Here is a 21,125-nt window from a genome sequence, read left to right as displayed (position 1 = left end):
TATTTACACAATGCAAAGACAATAGACCATTGTTTTTTTTTTTTTTCCAACATTGACTGGTAAACATAGACTTCCTCTTGCACTATTAAAACGATTATCCCAATTCATTCTATCTAGCCTGTTGTACTATAATTTCAGAATGGATCATTAAATAAAGTAGTTGATATATGAACAATTCCAGGATAATTTAATCCATTAGACATACAGTGGTCGATGCGACAATTTAGAAGCGGCAGTATAGACAATGTAAATGAATGTAATATTATAGTTTTACAGTGAAGGCAGTAGGAGAAGTGGCGGTATGGCATATTAGCCCACGAGAACTGAATATATAAATAAATCTTTAGTGTTTCTCACTAACTACAGATGCAGTGGTCGGCAATGGGGAGATATTAATCACAATTGGCTTGGAAAATTGGCAGCAGGACTCAATGTGATTGCTACAAAGAAGTGAAATGTTTACACCAGTGATCTAGAGAAAATTGTTTACTCCTTTCAAGTGGTCAGTAAAGCATTTAGAAAGATTCCCACATTCGGAGAAGCCATCATTTTAGTTTGTGCCACCATATATCAGTCAGATGGAGCCCTCAACCAGGATTACCACACTCCACATCCGCAAGTGCCTCGGTCTTCTGAAAGAGAGTTGCAGACTTTAACTTGAGATTTTTCAAAATGAAAAGTCATTGGACAAAAACTGTGTCAGCTGTAATTCCCTGGAATCATACATAGGCTTCACAGTGGCTTAACGGGGTGTCACTAACTAGGGCGAGGGGATTCCTGAAGGTGAAGACCCTCTTAAGGTGCAAAGACACGATTTGATTTTAAAACAAGAAAGAAACTTAAAAAGAAACTAAAGGCACTGTCCTTGCAGACTAGTTACAAGATCTTATGCACAACATGACAAATCGGTTGGATTACAAATAGTAATTTTACCTTACACCAAACATAAAGTTTATACCACTAAGGCCAGTTCATCAATATAAAAGAGCACACAGCATAGGAGATGTACTTAATACCAGTCACATATATGATCAGCAACAGGTGAGTATTGTAAATGTATAGTTGCCTTTCAAATTCAAACTAACTTTTCAAATCCCAATTCTGGTGACTAGTGTACAAAGCACATCCTATTCCTGGTGGGTAGTATAGACACAATGGCTAATATACAAAGCCAGTCCCTATAAATGATTTACATCTCTGCTGCTACATAGTCGATTTGACCTGCCATCAAGTGCAATAATTCCTCCTGGACAACTGACCATCCTCCAGCAATTTACACTTGAGTGATTGTGATCACCACAGAAGAGGCGACTGAGCTCTGTCCACAATTATACTGCAGGTTATTTATGCACCTGATAGTGGAAGCACATAGTAACTGTTCTGAGAACAGGACTCGGATGCTGTCAGAACTCATTCATGGACATCCTGTATCTAAGGATAGAGCTGTGCAAACAGGGACTACCTTGGATATTGGGGATGTCTGGTCACCTTCTTACAGCTCTGTACATTTCAGAGGAAGACTCTGCCTCTCTTCTTTCCTGGAAACACCCCTGTAAAATTATTCCTTGTTTTACTGGTTGACAGATGCTCTAGAAAATGTTTATTTATTCATTTGAACCTTTCAGTTTGGCCTCCTAGAATACTATTTAGCTTTGTTTATTTCTTAAATAATGAGAGTGAGGGGACATTGTTATAATTTTATTACAGATGCCACTTTTATGTGTTCTAAGGGGGTGGAGAATTGAAGGCCTTTTGTAGGGAGAAAAAGACTGTATGCCTTCCCACACAATGGAATTCCCTGTAAAAGTGCCCTCACCACCCCTTTATCTCATTTAAATAACCCTATCCCACACAATTAAATTTAGTTTTTGTACTTTAGTTGTGCATCTAATCTGAGATCACTGCCTGCAAATCCATGTGTAAATTTGTGTGCTTCCCTGTAAAACACTGGTTCCCAACTCCAGTCCTCAGGGACCCCTAACAGTGCATGTTTTCCATATCTCTTTGCTGGAGCACAGGTGTAATCATTACTAACTGACACATTTTGAAAGATCCACATTGAATTATTTCACTTGTGACCTGCAAAACCTGCACTGTTAGGGGTCCCTGAGGACTGGAGTTGGGAAACACTGCTGTAAAACATGGTGCAATTGCACAAAAGTAGATACGAGACATAGCAGAAGAGCATTTGCCATGCACCTTTACAATTTGGAAGTTCATGAATGAACCCTCACACGGTGTGAGCCGCTTTATGGTTTGAACCTGTATTCATGAAAATGTAGCTCTATTTAATAGGAACTAGTGACTCACTGAGGCACAGGGCATACAATCACTTCTTTCGTTGTCTATAGCAGGGTTTCCCAAACCCAGTCCTCAGGTACCCCTAACAGTGCAGGTTTTCCATATCTCCTTGCTGGAGCACAGGTGTATTCATTACTGACTGACACATTGTAACAGATCCACAGGTGGTCCTAATTATGTCACAAGTGATCTGGAAAACCTGCACTGTTAGGGAGCTCTGAGGACTGGGTTTGGGAAACCCTGCTATAGGCTTCATGATCACTTTAAATGCACCGTGTATTGGATAAACATTTTTTCTGTTGATGGCAGACAGTTGGTAACTATGCAAAATTTTGAGGGATTTGAACTTGTGTCTTACTTAATTTTCAGTGTGTTTTTTTACTATTTATTGTTGACTTTTAACTCTTATGATAAATAATAACAGTAAATCTATGTGGTTTTTTTTCCAATGGCAGAAGTGTTCTCAATGTAAATTAACAGGAGCGTCTATTGGCTGTGATATCAAAAGATGCAGGAGAACATATCACTATTTGTGCATAAAAAAAGCGAAGGGTAAACGCATTAATGATCGTAGAAAGGAAAAATATATGTAAGTTACATTTCTTTTGTGTTTGTCTACTAACTTATACAAGTTTTCCAAATGCGTACAGGGCCCAGTTAAAAGATACATGAGAGATTTTAAACTCAGCACATATTATTATAACATATATTTTGTTTTATTTAATACGTAATTAATACTTTTATTTATAGAACTACTCTACAAAAGCCCCATAACCCGTGTCCAGAGCCCATGCAAATCCCACTATAATCACCCCTGTTTCGCTGCCACAACGGTTCTCCAGGAATCTGCACCCTGGAAAATTTTGGTGCTGTTGTATAGAGAATGCTGATTGGGTGGTACAGCAGCCAATCTGATCAGTGTCCTCAATACTATTACACTACTCACTGTGTTCCTTGCAAGTTCTTCAGGGTGTCAGCCTGATCCAGCTGTTAGCTGGCAAGGAAGGCGTGAGTACAAGCGGGTTTTTTGATCATCATCATCATCACCATTTATTTATATAGCGCCACCAATTCTGCAGCGCTGTACAGGAAATATTTGACATTCACGTTGGTCCCTGCCCCTCTGGAGCTTACAGTCTAACTTGCCTAACCTACCAACATGTTTTTGGAATGTGGGAGGAAACCCACACAAACACAGGGAGAACATACAAACTGTACACAGATAAGGCCCTGTTCGGGAATTGAATGATCCCAGGGATGTGAGGCAGAAGTGCTAACCACTGAGCCACCATGGTCCCAAACAAGTTATGCTAGTTGAAGGGAAGGAGTTATTTATTAAGTTAGTTAGTCAACATGGAACTCTTTAAGTTGTGCTTTGGCATAATTCAATTGCACTAAAATAATTGGATGTTTTTTAGTACAAGTCCTCAGGGCCGGATTAAGGGAATGGTGTCCCTGGGCTAAGGGGGCCTCCATTCCCCCGTGAAGGCCCCCCCCCGGTGAGCCGAGCCGCCCCCAAGGCACTTACCTCCTTCTCCTGGCATTGCGGTCCTTCCCCCGTGCGCTGTACGCTCTTTACTGAGGAGATCTCGTCAAGGAGACTACAGCGCGCCGGGGAAGGACCGCAGTGAAAGTGCTCAGCAGCATTGATCGCGCCGAGGGGCCCCCGCCCTATCAATACTGCTGATGAGCACTTTCAAGGGCCCCCTGGATGCCTGAGGTCCCTGGGCTGTAGCCCAGTTAGCCCTAGGGTTAATCCGGCCCTGCAAGTCCTCCATAAAACAAAATGGGTGATTTTTATTAGGGAAATGTAAGGAAAGGTGGAAATAAATTAAGGATAATAACACTGAGTACTAATATGAATTATAATAGTAAACGAAAGGCAATACCCATTATTTCCTATACGGCCTTCGCTATTTAAACTTTTTTAAAAAAATCTGTTTATTTTCAGCAATAACAGGTACATAAAGTAAGAAACTGTTAGCAGTGGGTTTTGGACAACAAAATGCGAAATCCAATACAACTTATGTAAGAAATAAAATAGCATGAACATGTGCTACAAAGTATCGTTCTGAAAGTAGGAAACATGGTCCAGAGTAGCTTGTAGCAATAATTAAATACAGTTGTCCGGCTTCTTCCAGGTAGCAACTGGTCCTGAGTCTAACCCCGGAAATCAGGCTGGGGAAGGTACCATGATGTTGGTTTTTTTTGTTTTGGAATAGGAAGGGATAAGGGGAAGGTTAGGGAGAGGGCTTGGGAATGGGGGGGGGGGGGGAAGGACTGAGATTGTAGAGGAGAATAAGAAAGGCGATTAAATTTCAAGCGGCGCTGCATTGTAAAGGGAAGTTAACCCTTTACAATGCAGCGCCGCTTGAAATTTAATTGCGGAAGAGGCTGAACACGCGGGTGTTGAAGAACCCGCATATTGATACATTTACCCCCAGATCTTCTCTCATTGGTTTCCAGTGGCTGGCTGAACCACTTGAGCTGACCGTGGTGGTTGTCTTTTAGTGTCTAATAGCTCAGAGTTAATTGATCCTTAGTGGGGGAGAGTCTTTCTCTCTGTCTTAAATAGTGATTCACCGCTATTCAGCTTTTTATAGTTACAATTACAGTCTTTAACAGAAATACCATATGTAATACACTATATGGCCTGACAACCACTGAACTGTTATTTATATTTCTGGTTAGTAATCTACTCTATTTTATCACTTTTTAAGGAACTATATAATGCACTACAATGTAATAATGAACATACATGCAATCAGAGTTGCATGCAATCAACATCAGGGGGTAAATGTATCAAGCATCAGATTCTAGCTATCGTTTATGTAGTACATTCTACAAAATGATAGCTAGAATTTGATTGGTTGCTATAGGCAACATCTCCATTTTTCAAACCAGACAGAAATCTCTCAGCTTGATACATTTACCCCCTGATAGCCAGAGTGTCTGAAATGGTGCTACTAATGTCTAAGTATTTTCTTAAATCTCTTTCTTGGCTCCTAATAACAAATTATACTGATTGCTTGATTTTTTTTGACTTGATGGCTATATTTTACATTGTTTAATCTACCTGCTCATAATATACCCTTATTTAAAATTGTACTTATTTAAACAGTGGTATTTATTTGTTCATTGTTGCTGTCCTTTTTCAGAGCTTATTGTGCAAAGCATAAAAATACAGAACAAGCGATTGTTGCAAACCGTAAGTATATAACCGCATGCAGGGCTCATCAGGGGGCCCGGTACAACAGCTTAGCACAGACTTACCTGGGGCCCGCCGCTGGTCTCCGCTATTCTGTCTTCAGCCTGGCTGTCTGTGACAGATCACATGATCGCAGGGAGAATGATTCCTCCACCCCTGCGATCGGATCCTGGTGCCTGGCTGTCACGGTGACAGAATAGCGGAGACCAGCGGCGGGCCCCAGGTAAGTATGTGTTCCTAATGGGGGGGGGCCCGCTCATGGGGGTGGGGGGGGGGCCGGGTGGCACGGGGGCCCGTACTGAAAGCGGCCCTGACCGCATGTATATACTTAATGCCGCCACCATTTTTCCTATATATGTAGTTTAAATGTATTGCCAGCCACAGTTTCCCTGTCTGTTTATATGTCAGAGCCACAGGCGCAGTCAATGACATTTTTGTTTGTTTCTTTGCCCTCTTATAGCTGCAAATAGGGGGGAATTCAATTCCCCCCAAAGTACCGCCGTGTTAAACGTATTACCGTTATTACGGTAATATTAACCCGGCTTTATGCTCAGGGAGCTGCGAGCAAAAAGCCGGCATTAAAACTACCGTAATAACGGTATTTACGCGCACTATTATCGTATTTTCAAGTAACGCGGCCAATTGAATTCCCCCCCATAGAGCGCAATCATAAACCGTGTTAGCTCAATGACCTTAAAGGGGGCTCGATATGACATCACTATGTAACATCACCAGGTGGCGGTTCAGGACAGTAACAAGTAAGACCAGTGCAGTGCGTTAGTAATAGATTCACCTGCTGTATTACTCTGGATCTATTATTGCTGGAAATAGGGAAGCATGTTATAATCCTTCAGAGTCTATATAAAAAAAAAAAAGACAAAAAGTGAAAAATAAAAAGGAAAATAAATTTGTATAATTTTTCTACCTCTATAACTGCAGCAGGCCTAGAATAAAGTACATGTAAGTAACATAAATACTACACACAGTGTATGGTACTATTATATCATCTTTCCATTGTATCTATTTTTGCTATATATAAGGTAGACGTATGGAGAATCCATTAACTCCTCAAGGACTCTGCATTAAAAAAATAAAGTTGACACAAGTAAAGGTTAAATTTAGGTGTATTTCTTGGAATGTGCTATGTAAATTAAATTATGTATGGAAATAATTAAAGGGGATGTGTAGTTTTTTTTGCACTGTATATGTTTTTGCCTTTCCGTTGCCTGTAAAATAAAAATAAAAAATATCTATTCCAATAGATTACCAAAACAAAGTCCACAAAAATATAATGTTTGCTTGGAAAAGTTATTCATAGCAACTTGCAGAATGTATGTGTGTCATTAACATTCCAAACGTCACCGTTCATGAAGGAGCAAATGTGCACAAAAAATTACTCCCTCGTGGATTTCTGCACATCGCTACTGAACTCAACTATACTGGACAATAATCATAGCTTAGACCCTAGGTTCCCAAACTGTGCGCTGTCACAGGGGTGTCATGGACAGGAAGAAGAGGAAGGAAAAACAAAAAAACCCCAAAAAAACTACGATTGGTAAGTAGTTTTTTTTTTGGGTTGTTTCTTCTTTCTGTCCATGGCGGGATACAGAGGGGGCACAGCGAGGGGCAGAGCGCAGAGGCTGAGGGGGCAGAGCGCGGAGGCTGAGGGGGCAGAGCGCGGAGGCTGAGGGGGCAGAGCGCGGAGGCTGAGGGGGCAGAGCGCAGATGCTGAGGGGGCAGAGCGCAGATGCTGAGGGGGCACAGTGTGTGTGTATGAAGTTGGCACAGTGTGTGTGGATGCAGGGGGCACAGTGTGTGTGGATGCAGGGGGCACAGTGTGTGTGTGGATGTAGGGGGCACTGAGTGTGTGGATGAGTGTGTGGATGCGGGGGGCACAGAGTGTGTGGGTGCATGGGGTACAGTGTGTGTGGGTGCAGGGGGTACAGTGTGTGTGGATGCAGGGGGTACAGTGTGTGTGGATATAGGGGGCACAGAGTGTGTGGATGCAGGGGGCACAGTGTGTGTGGATGCAGGGGGCACAGAGTGTATGAGCTGAAATTATTCTTTGACAGAAATATAATTGAAAAAAATATACATAAATAAATTCTTTTCCCTTGGATTTATGTGTATTATTTTTGCATACAACTAAATAAGTATTTTTGTTCTGACCTAAATACTTATTATGTCTTTTTGACTACTTATAAAACGGGACTGATCGGTACTTATTTTGGAGGGGTGCCTTGAAAAAATTATGGAGACTCTAAGGGTGCCGCGAACTGCAAAAGTTTGGGAACCTCTGGCTTAGACTATTTATCCATCAGTTGTAAAGTATTCTTGTTTTCTCAACCTCAAGATAAATATCTAAATACTTACATTTCACCATTAGTGCTTCATTGGACAATGCTTTTGAAGAAATTGAAGTGTGTTTTTCATCCCTACAGATGACCAATCTGATGATGACACTGACACTAATGACATATCTGACACATTGGACAACTCCCATGGAAAAAGAGGGCGGGTAGGAGAAATGATTTACAATGTGGCCAAAGATGTTTCTATTTTTTAAACATTTTTTATCAGAGGAATCTTTGAAAGATAAAAGGTATAGCCCAAATTCTACAAACTCTTATGCAATTTTTGCCAGAAAGTTTACCTTTTATAAGTTAGCACTGTTAGATAGTAAGATGAGTTGACTTGCTTATTATCTTATTGAATCAGCAAAAACATTACTTTTGTTCCCTTAATCCAGTCATAGGAACCTGATACACTTCAGGAGCTGCTCGTAGTGCGGCCCTCTAACCTTCTAAAAGCCACACATTACCCTTAATCACAATAATATGTTAAAACAATGCATTTAATCAAAGAAAGCGACACCTCTCTGTAATAACATACGTGCAGTCATTTTAAACAAGTGTTACAAGTTATAACAAGGAGGAGGGAAGATAATGATAATGTTTTGGAATTGTGAGATAGCGGACAGACGGTTGGATACCCAGGATAAAAGAAAAGAGGGCTCTGGGGAGATGACACAGAAGGTGGAGCCTACTCTATCACCTTGCCGATCACCAAGTTGAGGAGTAAGGATGAGAGAGAGACACCCATAGGAGAACGGTGCAGGTGAAACATTGACACAGGTGGAAAGTCTATTTTCAGTAATGGCATGGAAGCTGAGGGAACTAGAGAGGAGTAGGTTGTGGGTGGATGTGAGTTTGTTGCAGTCAGATCTAGTGTTCCAGAGTGTGCAGGAAAAGGAAGGATAGGAGAGAGAGCTTGGGAGAGATGTTTCCAGCAGTAATAAATGTATGTAATACAATTCTTAAAACAATCAGTGCATATAAATCAGCACACCATTGAATTAATACAAATTGCACACCTGAAAGCTGGCTAATTAACTGGTGCAGAGATGGTATGACTGCTGTGTTAGAAATACAGAATGTAGCATCTTTCAATGTCCAGAGATCTCTTGGTTACCATCCTACTTTAAGATAATTTCTGTGCCTACTATATCATCATCATCATTTATTTATATAGCGCCACTAATTCCGGAGCGCTGTACAGAGAACTAACTCACATCATTGGGGCTTACAGTCTAAATTCCTTAACACACACACTAGGGTCAATTTGTTAGCAGACAATTAACCTACCAGTATGTTTTTTTTTTTTGGAGTGTGGGAGGAAACCGGAGCACCCGGAGGAAACCCACGCGGGGAGAACATACAAACTCCTCACAGATAAGACCATGGTCAGGAATTGAACTTATGACCCCAGTGCTGTAAGGCAGAAGTGCTAACCACTAGGCCACCGTGCTGCCGTACTATATTTGATCAATGCTTTCTCTATATTGCAAAATTTTATATTTATATTAGCCAGATTATTCTTGCTAAAACGTACGGTTTTATAAAATATTTTATAGCATAAATCCAAGCATCTAGTACCTACATCATGAGCTCTGATGAGTTCTGATCCTCTTTGTCTAACAGTCTTTTATCACATGGGGCTGGAGGCTATACTAATACACTGAACTGTAACATGGTATATCACATAGTACTATAAAAACAAAATATCACACCAAAAACAATATTAGCGGAGACGGGCCATATCTCATTGGTTGAATGATTTGCTTAACAATTAACTCAAAAATGTTAGTATTTGCATAAGTTATTACCAAATTCAAAAGCAGTCAGCTCGAATGCACTTTCTGAGCCACTAATTTCGATATTCACATTTGCTTCCGGACTTCTTTTGGGTTAAAGCTAAAATAGCTACTTTTAATCTACATTTTTCTACTGAGAATTTCCTTTTTAATGTTTGTAGAAGGATTTATTCATTGCAAAACATGTATTTTTGTTATGTTTTTTTTAAGAAAAAGAAGAGAAGGAAACAGGGAACGACAAATGCAGTAAGGTAAAATGGAATTGAAACAATTCTACAAAAATTGTTTTATCTCTAATGGTAATATAATACTAAGGAACTGTTCATTTTCACTTAAAGGTGCACTACAACTTCTGGAAGTTACAGGATATTTTCACTTTTATTAATGTATGTACATCTGTTATACCGCTTTCATACTGCCGCCGCGGCAATATCCCGGGTTTTTCAAGCCGAGTTTTTGCCGGGGCTCGGAGCGTCCCAGCTCAGAAACACCATTCATACTGCACCTCGGACCCGGGAATTTCCTGGGTTGACCCCATTCATACTGCACAAGTCTGTGCCCTGGCAATTTGTGGGAGTCATCACCAGAGCAGTTTTCATTGGCTGAAAAATGGTGATGTCATTGAAAGGTGACTGTTTTTTTTTTCTTCCACGGGCTCCCATCAATGACATCATCCTCCAGAGACAGGCAGACAGCCAATCAGCTTGTTTTCTCTGCAACCCGGGTTGAAAAACCCGGGTGGCACCATTCATAGTGCAGGCAACCTGGGTTCGACCCGGGAATTACTCCTCGATAAATCCCGGGTTGAAGACCCAGGTTTTTAGACCTGGGATTTTTGACTTGTACCATTCATACTGCACCAAGACACGGGTCGTTTGAGCTCGCCCCGGCAAAAACCCGGGATTTTGGTGCAGTATGAATGGGGTATTATTAATGCCATGAAGATTAATTTTCCTAATAAAACAGACTATATCACTCAGGCAGGGATATTAGGGATTGCAGACTGCCAGCATGGAGAGCTTCCTACACAATGAACCTCAGTCGTTCCAAAGTGCCAATTGTAGTTTCTTTTGGTTGGTCGTACTGTTTAATAATCTTGTTCTAATCACCTTCCGATCATGTAGTGTGTATGCACTCACAATCACGAACTTCATAGAGTTTACAGAGTCATGGGGGTATATTATTTACTAAACTGCGGGTTTGAAAAAGGTGGAGATGTTGCCTATAGCAACCAATCAGATTCTAGTTATCATTTATTTACTACATTCTACAAAATGACAGCTAGAAACTGATTGGTTGCTATAGGCAATATCTCCACTTTTTCAAACGTTTAAATTTAGCCCATGGTCTTTTCAGCCGATGCCGGCAATGAAGATGTCCCGGTGACTAAATGTAGAGAGTGCTGTAGATGGAATAGTTTGTCCGGTTTGACCTTCAGCCATAGATACAATCATTGTAGATAACAGATTGGTCAATGTGTACCTAGTCTTATGAACAAAGCCTTATCTAAAATGGTAGTACTGATATATATGGACAGTTCACAGGAAACTTCTTTGTGATATTACTTTTAGCTTTATTCACATTCTTAGACTTCCATGGTATCAAGCCAAGTCTTTTTGTTTTAGATATGTTAGTGTTAACTCGTGCTTAAGTTTATAGGGCTTTACACAGTGTGCTTATGTCTTCTGTTACAGGAATAAGAAGAAAAAAAAAGAGCCATATGTTACTGGTGAGATGTCCTCTAGTAAACACTCTTCTTGCAGATATAAAATTGCAATAAGAAAGATGAAATGCACCTAAATAACAGCAGATAACATGCAGAACAGCTGATCTTTAATTGGGATTAATTACAATCACTTTCATTGCTGGCAGGTGTATGCTAGTTACCTTTGAACATGATTTTGAATGGGATTGGTTACCTATAAACACAGCTACAGACCCATTATGCAAGGTTGTGCACACTTATGCATCCAGGGTATTGTAGATTATTTTATTTTCACTTATTTTTCCTAAAAATATAAAATTTTGTTGATTGCAAGGTCGCATTAAAGGTGGAAAAATGTCTGATGGTAATTATCTTATTTCAGGCTACAAATACCTTCAATTATAATAAGGGTGTGTAGACATTTTATATTCACTCTATTTTATTTCATTACTCCTGTTTCTAAATGTAATGAAAAGACAGTCCCATATGGACGAAAGCACTTAAACGCATGCATGGGGAGTGTAAGTGAAATTAACTGTACCTGCTGGAGTTATATGTCCACATCCCAGGCCGACCAATGAGGGACGAAGGGGAGTGCCTGGAGTAGTTATATAAGTTCTAGCATGTCACATGCCCTTTCTCATTCACTGCTTGAGATCCCAGGAGAAGAGCTGCTGTGAAGGATATGTATATAATCAGTTGTTATAAGCTTGTTGTTGCTGTATTCACTTACCTGCGCCTCTCTCTGCCCTTTATTCTACCTCCTCCCTTCCATCCTGCAGCTAGCCTCCGCTTCCTCAGCGTTTGAGGCCCCCTCCACTCCATCGACACCTCCACAGTTCCTTGCGTTCCCAGTCCCCCTTAGCCCCCCATTATTCAGCATGCCCCATTCTAAGCGTTCCGTTTTGCACCCGGTCAGACTTCTGGACCCCCCCTCTTCCCCATGCGGAGGCGGCCATCTTCCAAATGTAGTTTTGCAGAGTGGCGCTAGCGGAGCCCCTTCTTCCCACAGCCGGCTCCCCAGCAGTACTCCTAGGTCTGAGGACCAGTTACCTGCCCCGATTCAGCCGAGCAGGAAGAGGAATATGCAGTCACGCAGCCCGGCGGTTCACAATAAACTGCCGGAGGCTGTGCACATGCGCAGTGCCCGCACTCCAGAACGAGCGTCGTTGATGCACCGTTCTGGTCCTCCTGGCAGCAATACCCGAGTTTGCAGGGGTAGGGGCAGATCCTCAGCCCGCCAGGCTGCCCTTCAAGTCTACGGACAGGGACCCAGCATGCCCCCTGAAGCCGGACAGGCATCAGGGCTGCACCACACTTGCCCAGCAGGAGGACGTGAGACAAGTGCAGGATGCCAACCAGTCATTACTGACATTAACCCTCCACTTCCAGTGCCCAGGAGTGAGATGTTTTGTCCAGCCCCACATCAGCTTTATTTCCCTCCTAGCCCCTTTTTGGCTAACAATCCCAGAGGTTCTGTCTGAGGGGCGCAGCTCCATAGAACCCTTTCCGCGGCGTGACGATCCCTTTACGAACAGCATCCCCTCTCGGATATAGATAGCACCCGGTCTGCAGCTGATGGCAATATACCTAGTTGGAGCTATATGTGGACATCTCTTGGCAATTCCCCACCGTCCAACCGGCCCTTCCCCCTTATGAGCTTTTCACTTGGCACCTACGGTTCACAGCACGTCAGCTCCCACTACGCCCCGGCTTTTGAGAGTTTGGGCAGCTACAGGAACGTCGATGTCCAGAACTTTTCCCCACTGCTATTTCCAAGCTCACCAATAGGGCGTGCGTCAATATGACCGCATTTCAGTTCACTGGTGCAGCCTGTCTCTCAGTCCCCCCCCCCCCTATTACTCCGCTAGGTTTGAATTAACTTCTGGCCACCCCAATACCAGAGTGATAGATTATCATGATGGTGGCACCAATAGCGTGTCAGAGTTACCGTTCCCCCCACCCATATTTAGGAGCGGAGCGCAGCAAGCGGATCGGGATGTTTTGTTCAGGGTCAGATTTCCCACCAAGCCAGGGATTTTGGGGTAGGGACCACAGGGCCCCAGACCCTCTTCCTACAGCTGGTTACACTAGGAGTCAGCTTAGCCCCCCTACTGGAAAAATTGGCCCGTCTCTTCACCGGTATTGTTGTAGACTAGAGGAGGGATTGTTTAGGCCAAGTACCTCCGTCCATCACTCTTCTCAGCGGGGGGAATGTGCTAGATCCTATCCTGTTATCCCAAACCCCACCCTTTCTTCTCTAACCTAACGTTTATTTGGTTGCAGATTCACGGAGACAGCTTAACATCATGGTGGACAGTAACGCCGCCAGACCTACCGATGACGACAACCAGGCCAGCAGTGCAGTCGTTTTGTTGATGGGCCCCCCGTCGGCTGGGACTACCCAGGAGGCAGGAGCCGCCTCCACCTCCGGTGAGAATTTTTTGGTTAGAACACACAAGATCGGTCACCCCAGCCCACCTCTAGCTAGCACTAACAATGACTCTTCGGACAACGAGCAGGGTCCACGCCAGTTTTTGAAGCTGTTACAGTCATTATTAGGCGAACCGCAATTAAAATCAGGTAGGCGAGCGAGCAAACGACACTGGCCATTGTGATCACAGGTTCCATACGTTTGTTGTCAGGCCTAGTGTCAGGGACAGGATAAGAAAATGTATATTTGTCAATATGTTTGCAATCATGTATTTGAGCAAAAACAGTTTGGCAAGATCTCTATATATAGAAATAGGGATAAGCACTCCAATCCAATTATTGCACTTAGCCTGCTACAAGCAGCATGTAGGGAGACTCTCCCAAGGTCTCAATGCTGTATAGGTAATTCAATCCTACAGCGCTCAGTATCAGGACATGAACAATACAAACTTATACACATATAAACACAAGAGTACAAAAACAAATACGCACTCGTACACGCATCTAAAGATATATAGGCAATAATGAACTCTGATTGCATTTACTCCTATATCGATGGTTATAGAATGTAGTGTGAGAGCGCAAAAAAGTTGCCATTTTATAAATCAACTGTCATTATTCAAAATACTACTGAAAGGACTCTGTTAATATATATATATATATATATATATATATAAAGGAATAAAGGAAACACGGCGCCACATGGTGTATTACCACAATATATTAATGTAATAAGAGAGAGTAAAGTGGAGGAGTCAGATGTGTACTCAAGGATAATAACTTCTCTCCGATAGGGCTAATGAAACCAAAAGGGTGAATAGATATATACAAAAGTGACAGCACACTGTGTTCAATGCCACCAATGTAATCACCAATAAACATAAAACTGCGTACCAGATACTAGAACCAGAAGATATATGAATCAGTTCAATGGAAAACTCCAAATCTGAGCAGCTGTTACCAGTAACGTCACTCATCCAAGTGTACAATTCTGTTAGGACTGTAACTTCAGCATCATAGGAGCAATATAAAAAAACTCATATAGTGTAATATTGTAAAAACTCAGATTTTACTAATAAAATAGTAAGTATCACACTTACATAAAAACACAAGGTAACAAACATATATTGGTATCTTTAGGTACTCATCTGGGATGTAATCAGAGATGTATGCATAGATATCAATCAGCTCATATATAAATCTCTGCAGCGCTCCCACCACACTAGTACCACGATATCCAAACAGATGATGGAAAGGTCCTTAGACACTCCTCAACGCGTTTCGTCTGGTTAGATGTTCAGACTTCATCAGGAGGAAAAAATACTATTTGCCTCCTGTACATTGGACTTTGGGTGTAATTATCCCGCCTAGTGACTGTATACTGAATAGGGTTACGCACCCCCTTTTATGTGGTATCTGTTATCTGCACAAACATATATATATAATATATATATATATATATATATATAGATAAGCACACCTATACTCCTCAATAGAGGGATTGATATGTACAATGTCCTTTCCGATTGTAGTCACTGAAATGTACCGTAAGGTTGATCTCCAATCGATGATCCCTGATAACGACTGATGACTCAAATGCAAATCGCGTTCTCTGGCGTGATTTGGAATCGTTATATATCCAAGATAATGTTGTAAATAATATATTTCATGCCCAAGATAAAGAATATTCCTTCCGATGTTTATCGCCAATTAGGGTATCATTCCCCGGTGAGATTCCTCCGGTCCGTGAATCAAACCCAAAAGGAGGCCAAGGGATGTGGTTAGTTTCATAAAACTTTATTTTACACATACAAATCTCTCAGTATTTACACTGAAGTTATTGTCAATAAGCCTGCATACTCCCCTACGCGTTTCGTTCCAAAACGGAGTTTTCTCAAGGGGAGAAAGTTCTGTTTTTCTCATCATCTGTCCCCCTAGTTCCCCTCAGTGTGGCGACATCTTATATGCAGCCCAGTCCTTGTTTACAGTATTGGGTGTACCCATAGCCCACGATAAAACAGAGGGTCTTGTTTCCTGTCTGTCCTTCTTAGGAATAGAAATTGATACAGCAGCGGGTTGATTAATAAACGATGACCTTCTTTTGCCACTTTCATAAGTCACACTGTGGTTATTCTTTAGATAAGTTAAGTAAGTGGTATATGTTTTAGGAGGTTATGGTTAAGTGAAACACATCCAGGTTATGCAGTTTATGCCCTCACTCACATTCTGAAATCTCCTATATAACACTCCCTGTTATCTATCCTACCTTGTACCAGACGTCCCTCTGTGCTACAGAGACACTATTCCTACCTCTCTTGAGAAACATACTGCCTAGTGGCTATCCCAGCCGGTTAAATGTTATTCCTTGAAAGAATAAATACTCCAGCGTACCTACACAGGCCTATCACATGTAATAACATATGCTTCCTCCCATATGGCTTAGATCTGTTCCAAAAATCAACTTTCAGGTCCTATAATTGTCATAGCTTATCTCCATCAAGTGCAACTTTCAGAGCGCCTTGTCCACTTCTTATGCAGGCTTATCGACAATGTTTCACACAATGATGCTCTCATCCATATAATAAAACCATATTATATGTCAAGAAAACAATTTGCGTTCAACTTAACATAAACCCCTCAGTCCGCCTTTACACCTCCTTTTAGTGGGTGCAAAATACACATCTGAAAACAATCGTACTTACAACAAACACAGGTTTTGAATTTGCTGCATCTTTGGCGGAACGCCTATACTGTACATGGCCTACGTTAGTCTGCCAGTTCCCTCCCCTGTTCTGCATCTTAAGTAAGGGTGCGCATCGGGCACTTTTGGTGTTTTGGATTTTGGGTTCTGATTAGCTTGAGGTTTTAGGTTCTGATTTGTTTTGCCAAAACACCCCACGAAAGGTTTTTTTAAAAAGCATAAAAAGTGCTAAAATCCATATTTCGGTTTTTTTTTTTTCACTCCTACACTATTATTAACCTCAATAACATTCATTTCCACTAATTTCCATTCTATTGTGAACACCTCACACCTCACAATATTGTTTTTAGTCCAAAAGGTTGCACCGAGGTAGCTGGATGTCTAAGCAAAGCGACACAAGTCGGCGGCACAAACACGTGGCCCATCGTAGATGGCTGTGTAGGCTTGAATGGCCTTTTTCTGCTCCTCCATCCTCTGCAGCATATAGAGGGTGGAGTTCTAGCGCGTCACTACCTCTTGTTTTCGTTGATGACAGGGCATTTTCATTATTTTTTTATTTGGCAGGAACATTGAACGTAGTTTAATATCTGATACGAAGCTTTATGGACTGCGTAGTGGAGTGGCCCCGATACCCAATTTGGTACCGGGGCCACAATACCTCCGCCTCCAACTAGTCTCAATTCCACTGCACAGATGGCGGACACCAGATGCACGTCTAACACCAACATAGCTGTTAAGGCCGCAGTTATCCGCTTTGCCATAGGATGACTAGTGTCGTACTTGGTGCTCATGGCAAACGACTATTGGACGGTCAATTGTTTGGTGAAAGACGTAGCGGTCTTACGACTTCCCCTCTGGGAAGATGACCGACTACCAGCAGCAACAGCAGTTGTGGCAGTAGTAGGCGTACCGCTGCAGGATTCCTCGGATGAATCACGGATTGAAGAGGACTCAGTCTGGCTGGTGACATGGCCTGCAGGACTAAATCTGATGGAGATCGTGGAGGAAGTTGACGAGGAGGGTGTTGGTGGTGTGTATCCAACAGGACCAAGGGATTTAGGTGTCCCTGGACTGATGACGGTCCTAGCCACCGTTCCTGAACTAATCACTGAACTATGAAGGTTATTCAGGTGACGTATAAGGGAGGATGTCCCTAGGTGCCCAAGATCCTTACCCCTGCTTATTTGAGCTTTACATAAGCTACATATGGCCATACATTTGTTGTCCGGATAGGGATAAAAATAACTCCAGACCGAAGAGGTGGATTTTTTGGTCTTCTGACCAGGCATGACGATGGGCTTTTTCATCTCATGGACAACAACTGATTCCCCCCCTGGTGCCTCATTTAAGATAACCACATCAGCATCCTCCTCGTCAAGTTCCTCCTCAGCGCCAGCTACATCAATATCCTCCTCCCGGTGTACAACATTCACACCTTCATTAGCCAAATCTGTAACTGGACTGTGGGTGATCCTTCCAGCATATGCAAAGGGCGTGCTGCAAATGGTGGAAGGAGCCACCTCTTCCCGTACAGTGATGGGAAGGTCAGGCTTCGCAACCACCAACACCCTTGGACTCGCCTTGGGGATTTGTGATGCCATCTCTGTAGAAGGCAGAGTTGTTTGCTGTGTTGTTGATGACAGCTTAAGTCTCTTAAATTTTTTAGAGGGGGGGAGGAGGAGGGCTTAGATCCTTGGGTGAAGCTGAACCACTAGTCCTAAACACGGGCCAGGGCCTAAGCCGTTCCTTGCCACTCCGTGTCGTAAATGGCATATTGACAAGTTTTCGTTTCTCCTCAGATGTTTTTAATTTCCTTTTTTGGTAATTTTATTGAACTTTGGGTTTTTGGATTTTACATGCCCTCTACTAGGAGATTGGGCATCGGCCTTGGCAGACGACGTTGATGGCATTTCATCGTCTATGTCATGAATAGTGGCAGCAGCTTCAGCATTAGGAGGAAGTGGGTCTTGATCTTTCCCTACTTTATCCTCCAAATTTTTGTACTCCATTATATGCAGCACACGTTGTATTACAGTACTATTTTTTAAATACTGCTGGAACAGTGAACAATTTTTAATAGATTGCAGTATTAATGTTTCTGGACTGCAAGAACAGTGAACAATTTTTAATAGATTGCAGTATTAATGTTTCTGGACTGCAAGAACAGTGAACAATTTTTTATATATTGCAGTTTTAATGTTTCTGGACTGCAAGAACAGTAAACAATTTTTTATAGATTGCAGTATTAATGTTTCTGGACTGCAAGAATTTTTTTTATACTTTTTAAAAAAAATATATATATTTTTTTTAAAATGATTTTTGTATAAATTTTTATTTTTTTAGTTTGTTTTTTTTTAAGATTTTTTAATACTTTTAAATTAATTATGCACTTAGCAGAACAAAGCACAGGACAAAAGCACCACTGTACTCAGCAGCACAGAGCACAGGACAAAAGCACCACTGGACTCAGCAAGGACAGAGCACTGGACTGATGCACCACTGGACTCAGCAAGGATAGAGCACTGGACTGATGCACCACTGGACTCAGCAAAGACAGAGCACTGGACTGATGCACCACTGGACTCAGCAAGGACAGAGCACTGGACTGATGCACCACTGGACTCAGCAAGGACAGAGCACTGGACTCAGCAAGGACAGAGCACTGGACTGATGCACCACTGGACTCAGCAAGGACAGAGCACTGGACACAAGGACAGAGCACCACTTCCCTACACACCCTCCCTCTTCCCTGATGTCAGGCGAAATGAAGATGGCGGCCGCAAGGTGAGTATTTATGACATCCGAGTCTCGCGAGATCCGACGCAAGACTTGGATGTCATAGCCTCGGTTTGGATTAGTTTGGTGCCGGGAAGTTCCCGAACAGTGCTCGGATCCCGTCGGATCCGCACTGTTCGGGTGGGCTTGGATTAGAGGAATCCGAGCCCGCTCATCCTTAATCTTAAGTCATAGACAGTCATAAGTGTCATTTGCGTTCATCGGCGTAATGATAATTGCATGGATGACCTGCTTGGTAGTAGACTAAAAGTAGGCTGTGACATTCCTACTACCATAACTACTGTGGCCTGGAATGTCACACATGCACAGAAATGTAATGCAACAATTTTCTTGGCAGTGGTATTGCTGTTTGGATACATCTATTATAGGCTCAAGGTCACTCTACACAACCTTCAAAATTTCCAGGGTGACCTTAGGTGGGAGCCTGAACTGAGTTCTCACCTCTGAGTCAGGCATCTCAAAGATGCCTACTCATGATCTGTAAACTCACTGTCTAATCGTAGGCCTGGTGCTGCTCCTGAAGATAGCAGTAACATCTGATCAAGCCTGTATGACTGTAACAGATTAAGCGGGATCTTAGTGCTAATCAAGAATGACACTGGCCTACCAGATGTGCTGAGTCAAATGAGCTTCCCATTGTTCACCAAGAACTGCTGCAAGGCGGGATGGGCTTAGCTGCTGGGAGCCCGCAGGTCGTGGTCCTCTGTTCTGCCTCTTGATGTAGCACTAGCAGGTGAGAGGAGCAGGTAGGAACACAGAGTCAGACAACCAGAACTGATACTCTATCGGGCAGCACAGTACAGAATTAGCAGGCAGTCTCAGCGTGAGAAAATTCCTAGGTTCGGTACAGAGACAGGCGGCAAAGGTATAAGCAGGAGGCAGAAGGAATGTCAAACAACCCGACTCAGGGACACAGGATAACAGCAGTGGATAATCAGCAAGTCAGCACTTGCAGAGGAATCAGAATGGTCAAACAGCCAGAACTGGTACACAGGAATCAGATCAGGAACAGAGAAGTCACAGAGATCCACGGGGAATCAGGAGCCAGGAAGCATACAAGTTGCTCTTACGCTCACCGAGTGTCAGAGTCAGGTTTAAATAACCAGCAGTTCAAAATCCCTGCCCCGAGCTTAGCAATCATGTGACTGCCGATACCCGGAAGTGACACTTCCGATTGCAGAGAGCGGACAGCGCTGGAGCGAGGACGGATAAGTTTATGACAATGACACATGAACAGGAATCATGTTGTATATGTGGATTATGAAAGTCTATTCAGAAAAAATACATGCAGGGAACTTATGTTTTAAACACACTCCACATTTATAATTCTGTAATTTGTTTATAAACAATTGTATAAAAACAGTACACATCTGTATGTCATACCTGCCGCCTATATTTGGTTTATAGAAACTCCATATTTTTCTATAGCAACTAAAGTGATGCAGAAGATTAAAAATTAATAATAAAAATCCTCCATTACCAGAAATACCTCGGCCATGCCATTAGAACATTACTACCTTAGAGGCCCCTCTTTATGGAGCCTTATCTATTCGCTTTATCATGCAATGTTAATGGTTGTTGAAATTACAAATGATAAATAAATGTGGGTATAATATAGTTGTGGTGCTAATGAAAAAAGCATCAGCTGGAAAGGTCAGTTCACAGAATGGGAAGATGGTGACGAGGTCACAGCGTGCCAGTGACTGGGTGACCTATCACCAGACCAGGGGCGGATCTAGAAAAATGCTGTACCCAGGGCGATTTAGGGGGGGGGGGGATTTAGGCCCCGCCACTTTCTAACATCTTAGGCTGCCGATGGCTGCACACT

The 21,125-nt window shown here is 42.4% G+C and overlaps 1 protein-coding gene across 3 annotated transcripts in view; it reads left to right on the top strand.

Annotated features, from left to right (window-relative positions):
• LOC142141025 (uncharacterized) overlaps window positions 1-21,125 on the top strand; it is an 80,071-nt gene that overhangs the window by 17,477 nt on the left and 41,469 nt on the right. Inside the window, exons 3-8 of one of the 3 annotated variants that reach the window (XM_075199093.1) lie at window positions 2,757-2,890; window positions 5,460-5,509; window positions 7,951-8,027; window positions 9,873-9,913; window positions 11,357-11,391; window positions 15,515-15,580. In XM_075199093.1, the coding sequence (XP_075055194.1) occupies window positions 2,757-2,890; window positions 5,460-5,509; window positions 7,951-8,027; window positions 9,873-9,913; window positions 11,357-11,391; window positions 15,515-15,580 (403 nt within the window). Of the gene's footprint in view, window positions 1-2,756; window positions 2,891-5,459; window positions 5,510-7,950; window positions 8,028-9,872; window positions 9,914-11,356; window positions 11,392-13,653; window positions 13,801-15,514; window positions 15,581-21,125 lie in introns of all 3 variants that reach the window. The other 2 variants (XM_075199092.1, XM_075199094.1) reach the window with 2 other exon arrangements.

Source organism: Mixophyes fleayi, chromosome 2 (assembly GCF_038048845.1).
Source record: "Mixophyes fleayi isolate aMixFle1 chromosome 2, aMixFle1.hap1, whole genome shotgun sequence".
In the NCBI taxonomy this organism is placed as follows: Eukaryota; Metazoa; Chordata; class Amphibia; order Anura; family Limnodynastidae; genus Mixophyes; species Mixophyes fleayi.
Note: the sequence above shows the minus strand (reverse complement) of the source record. Positions and strands in the feature narration are given on the sequence as shown.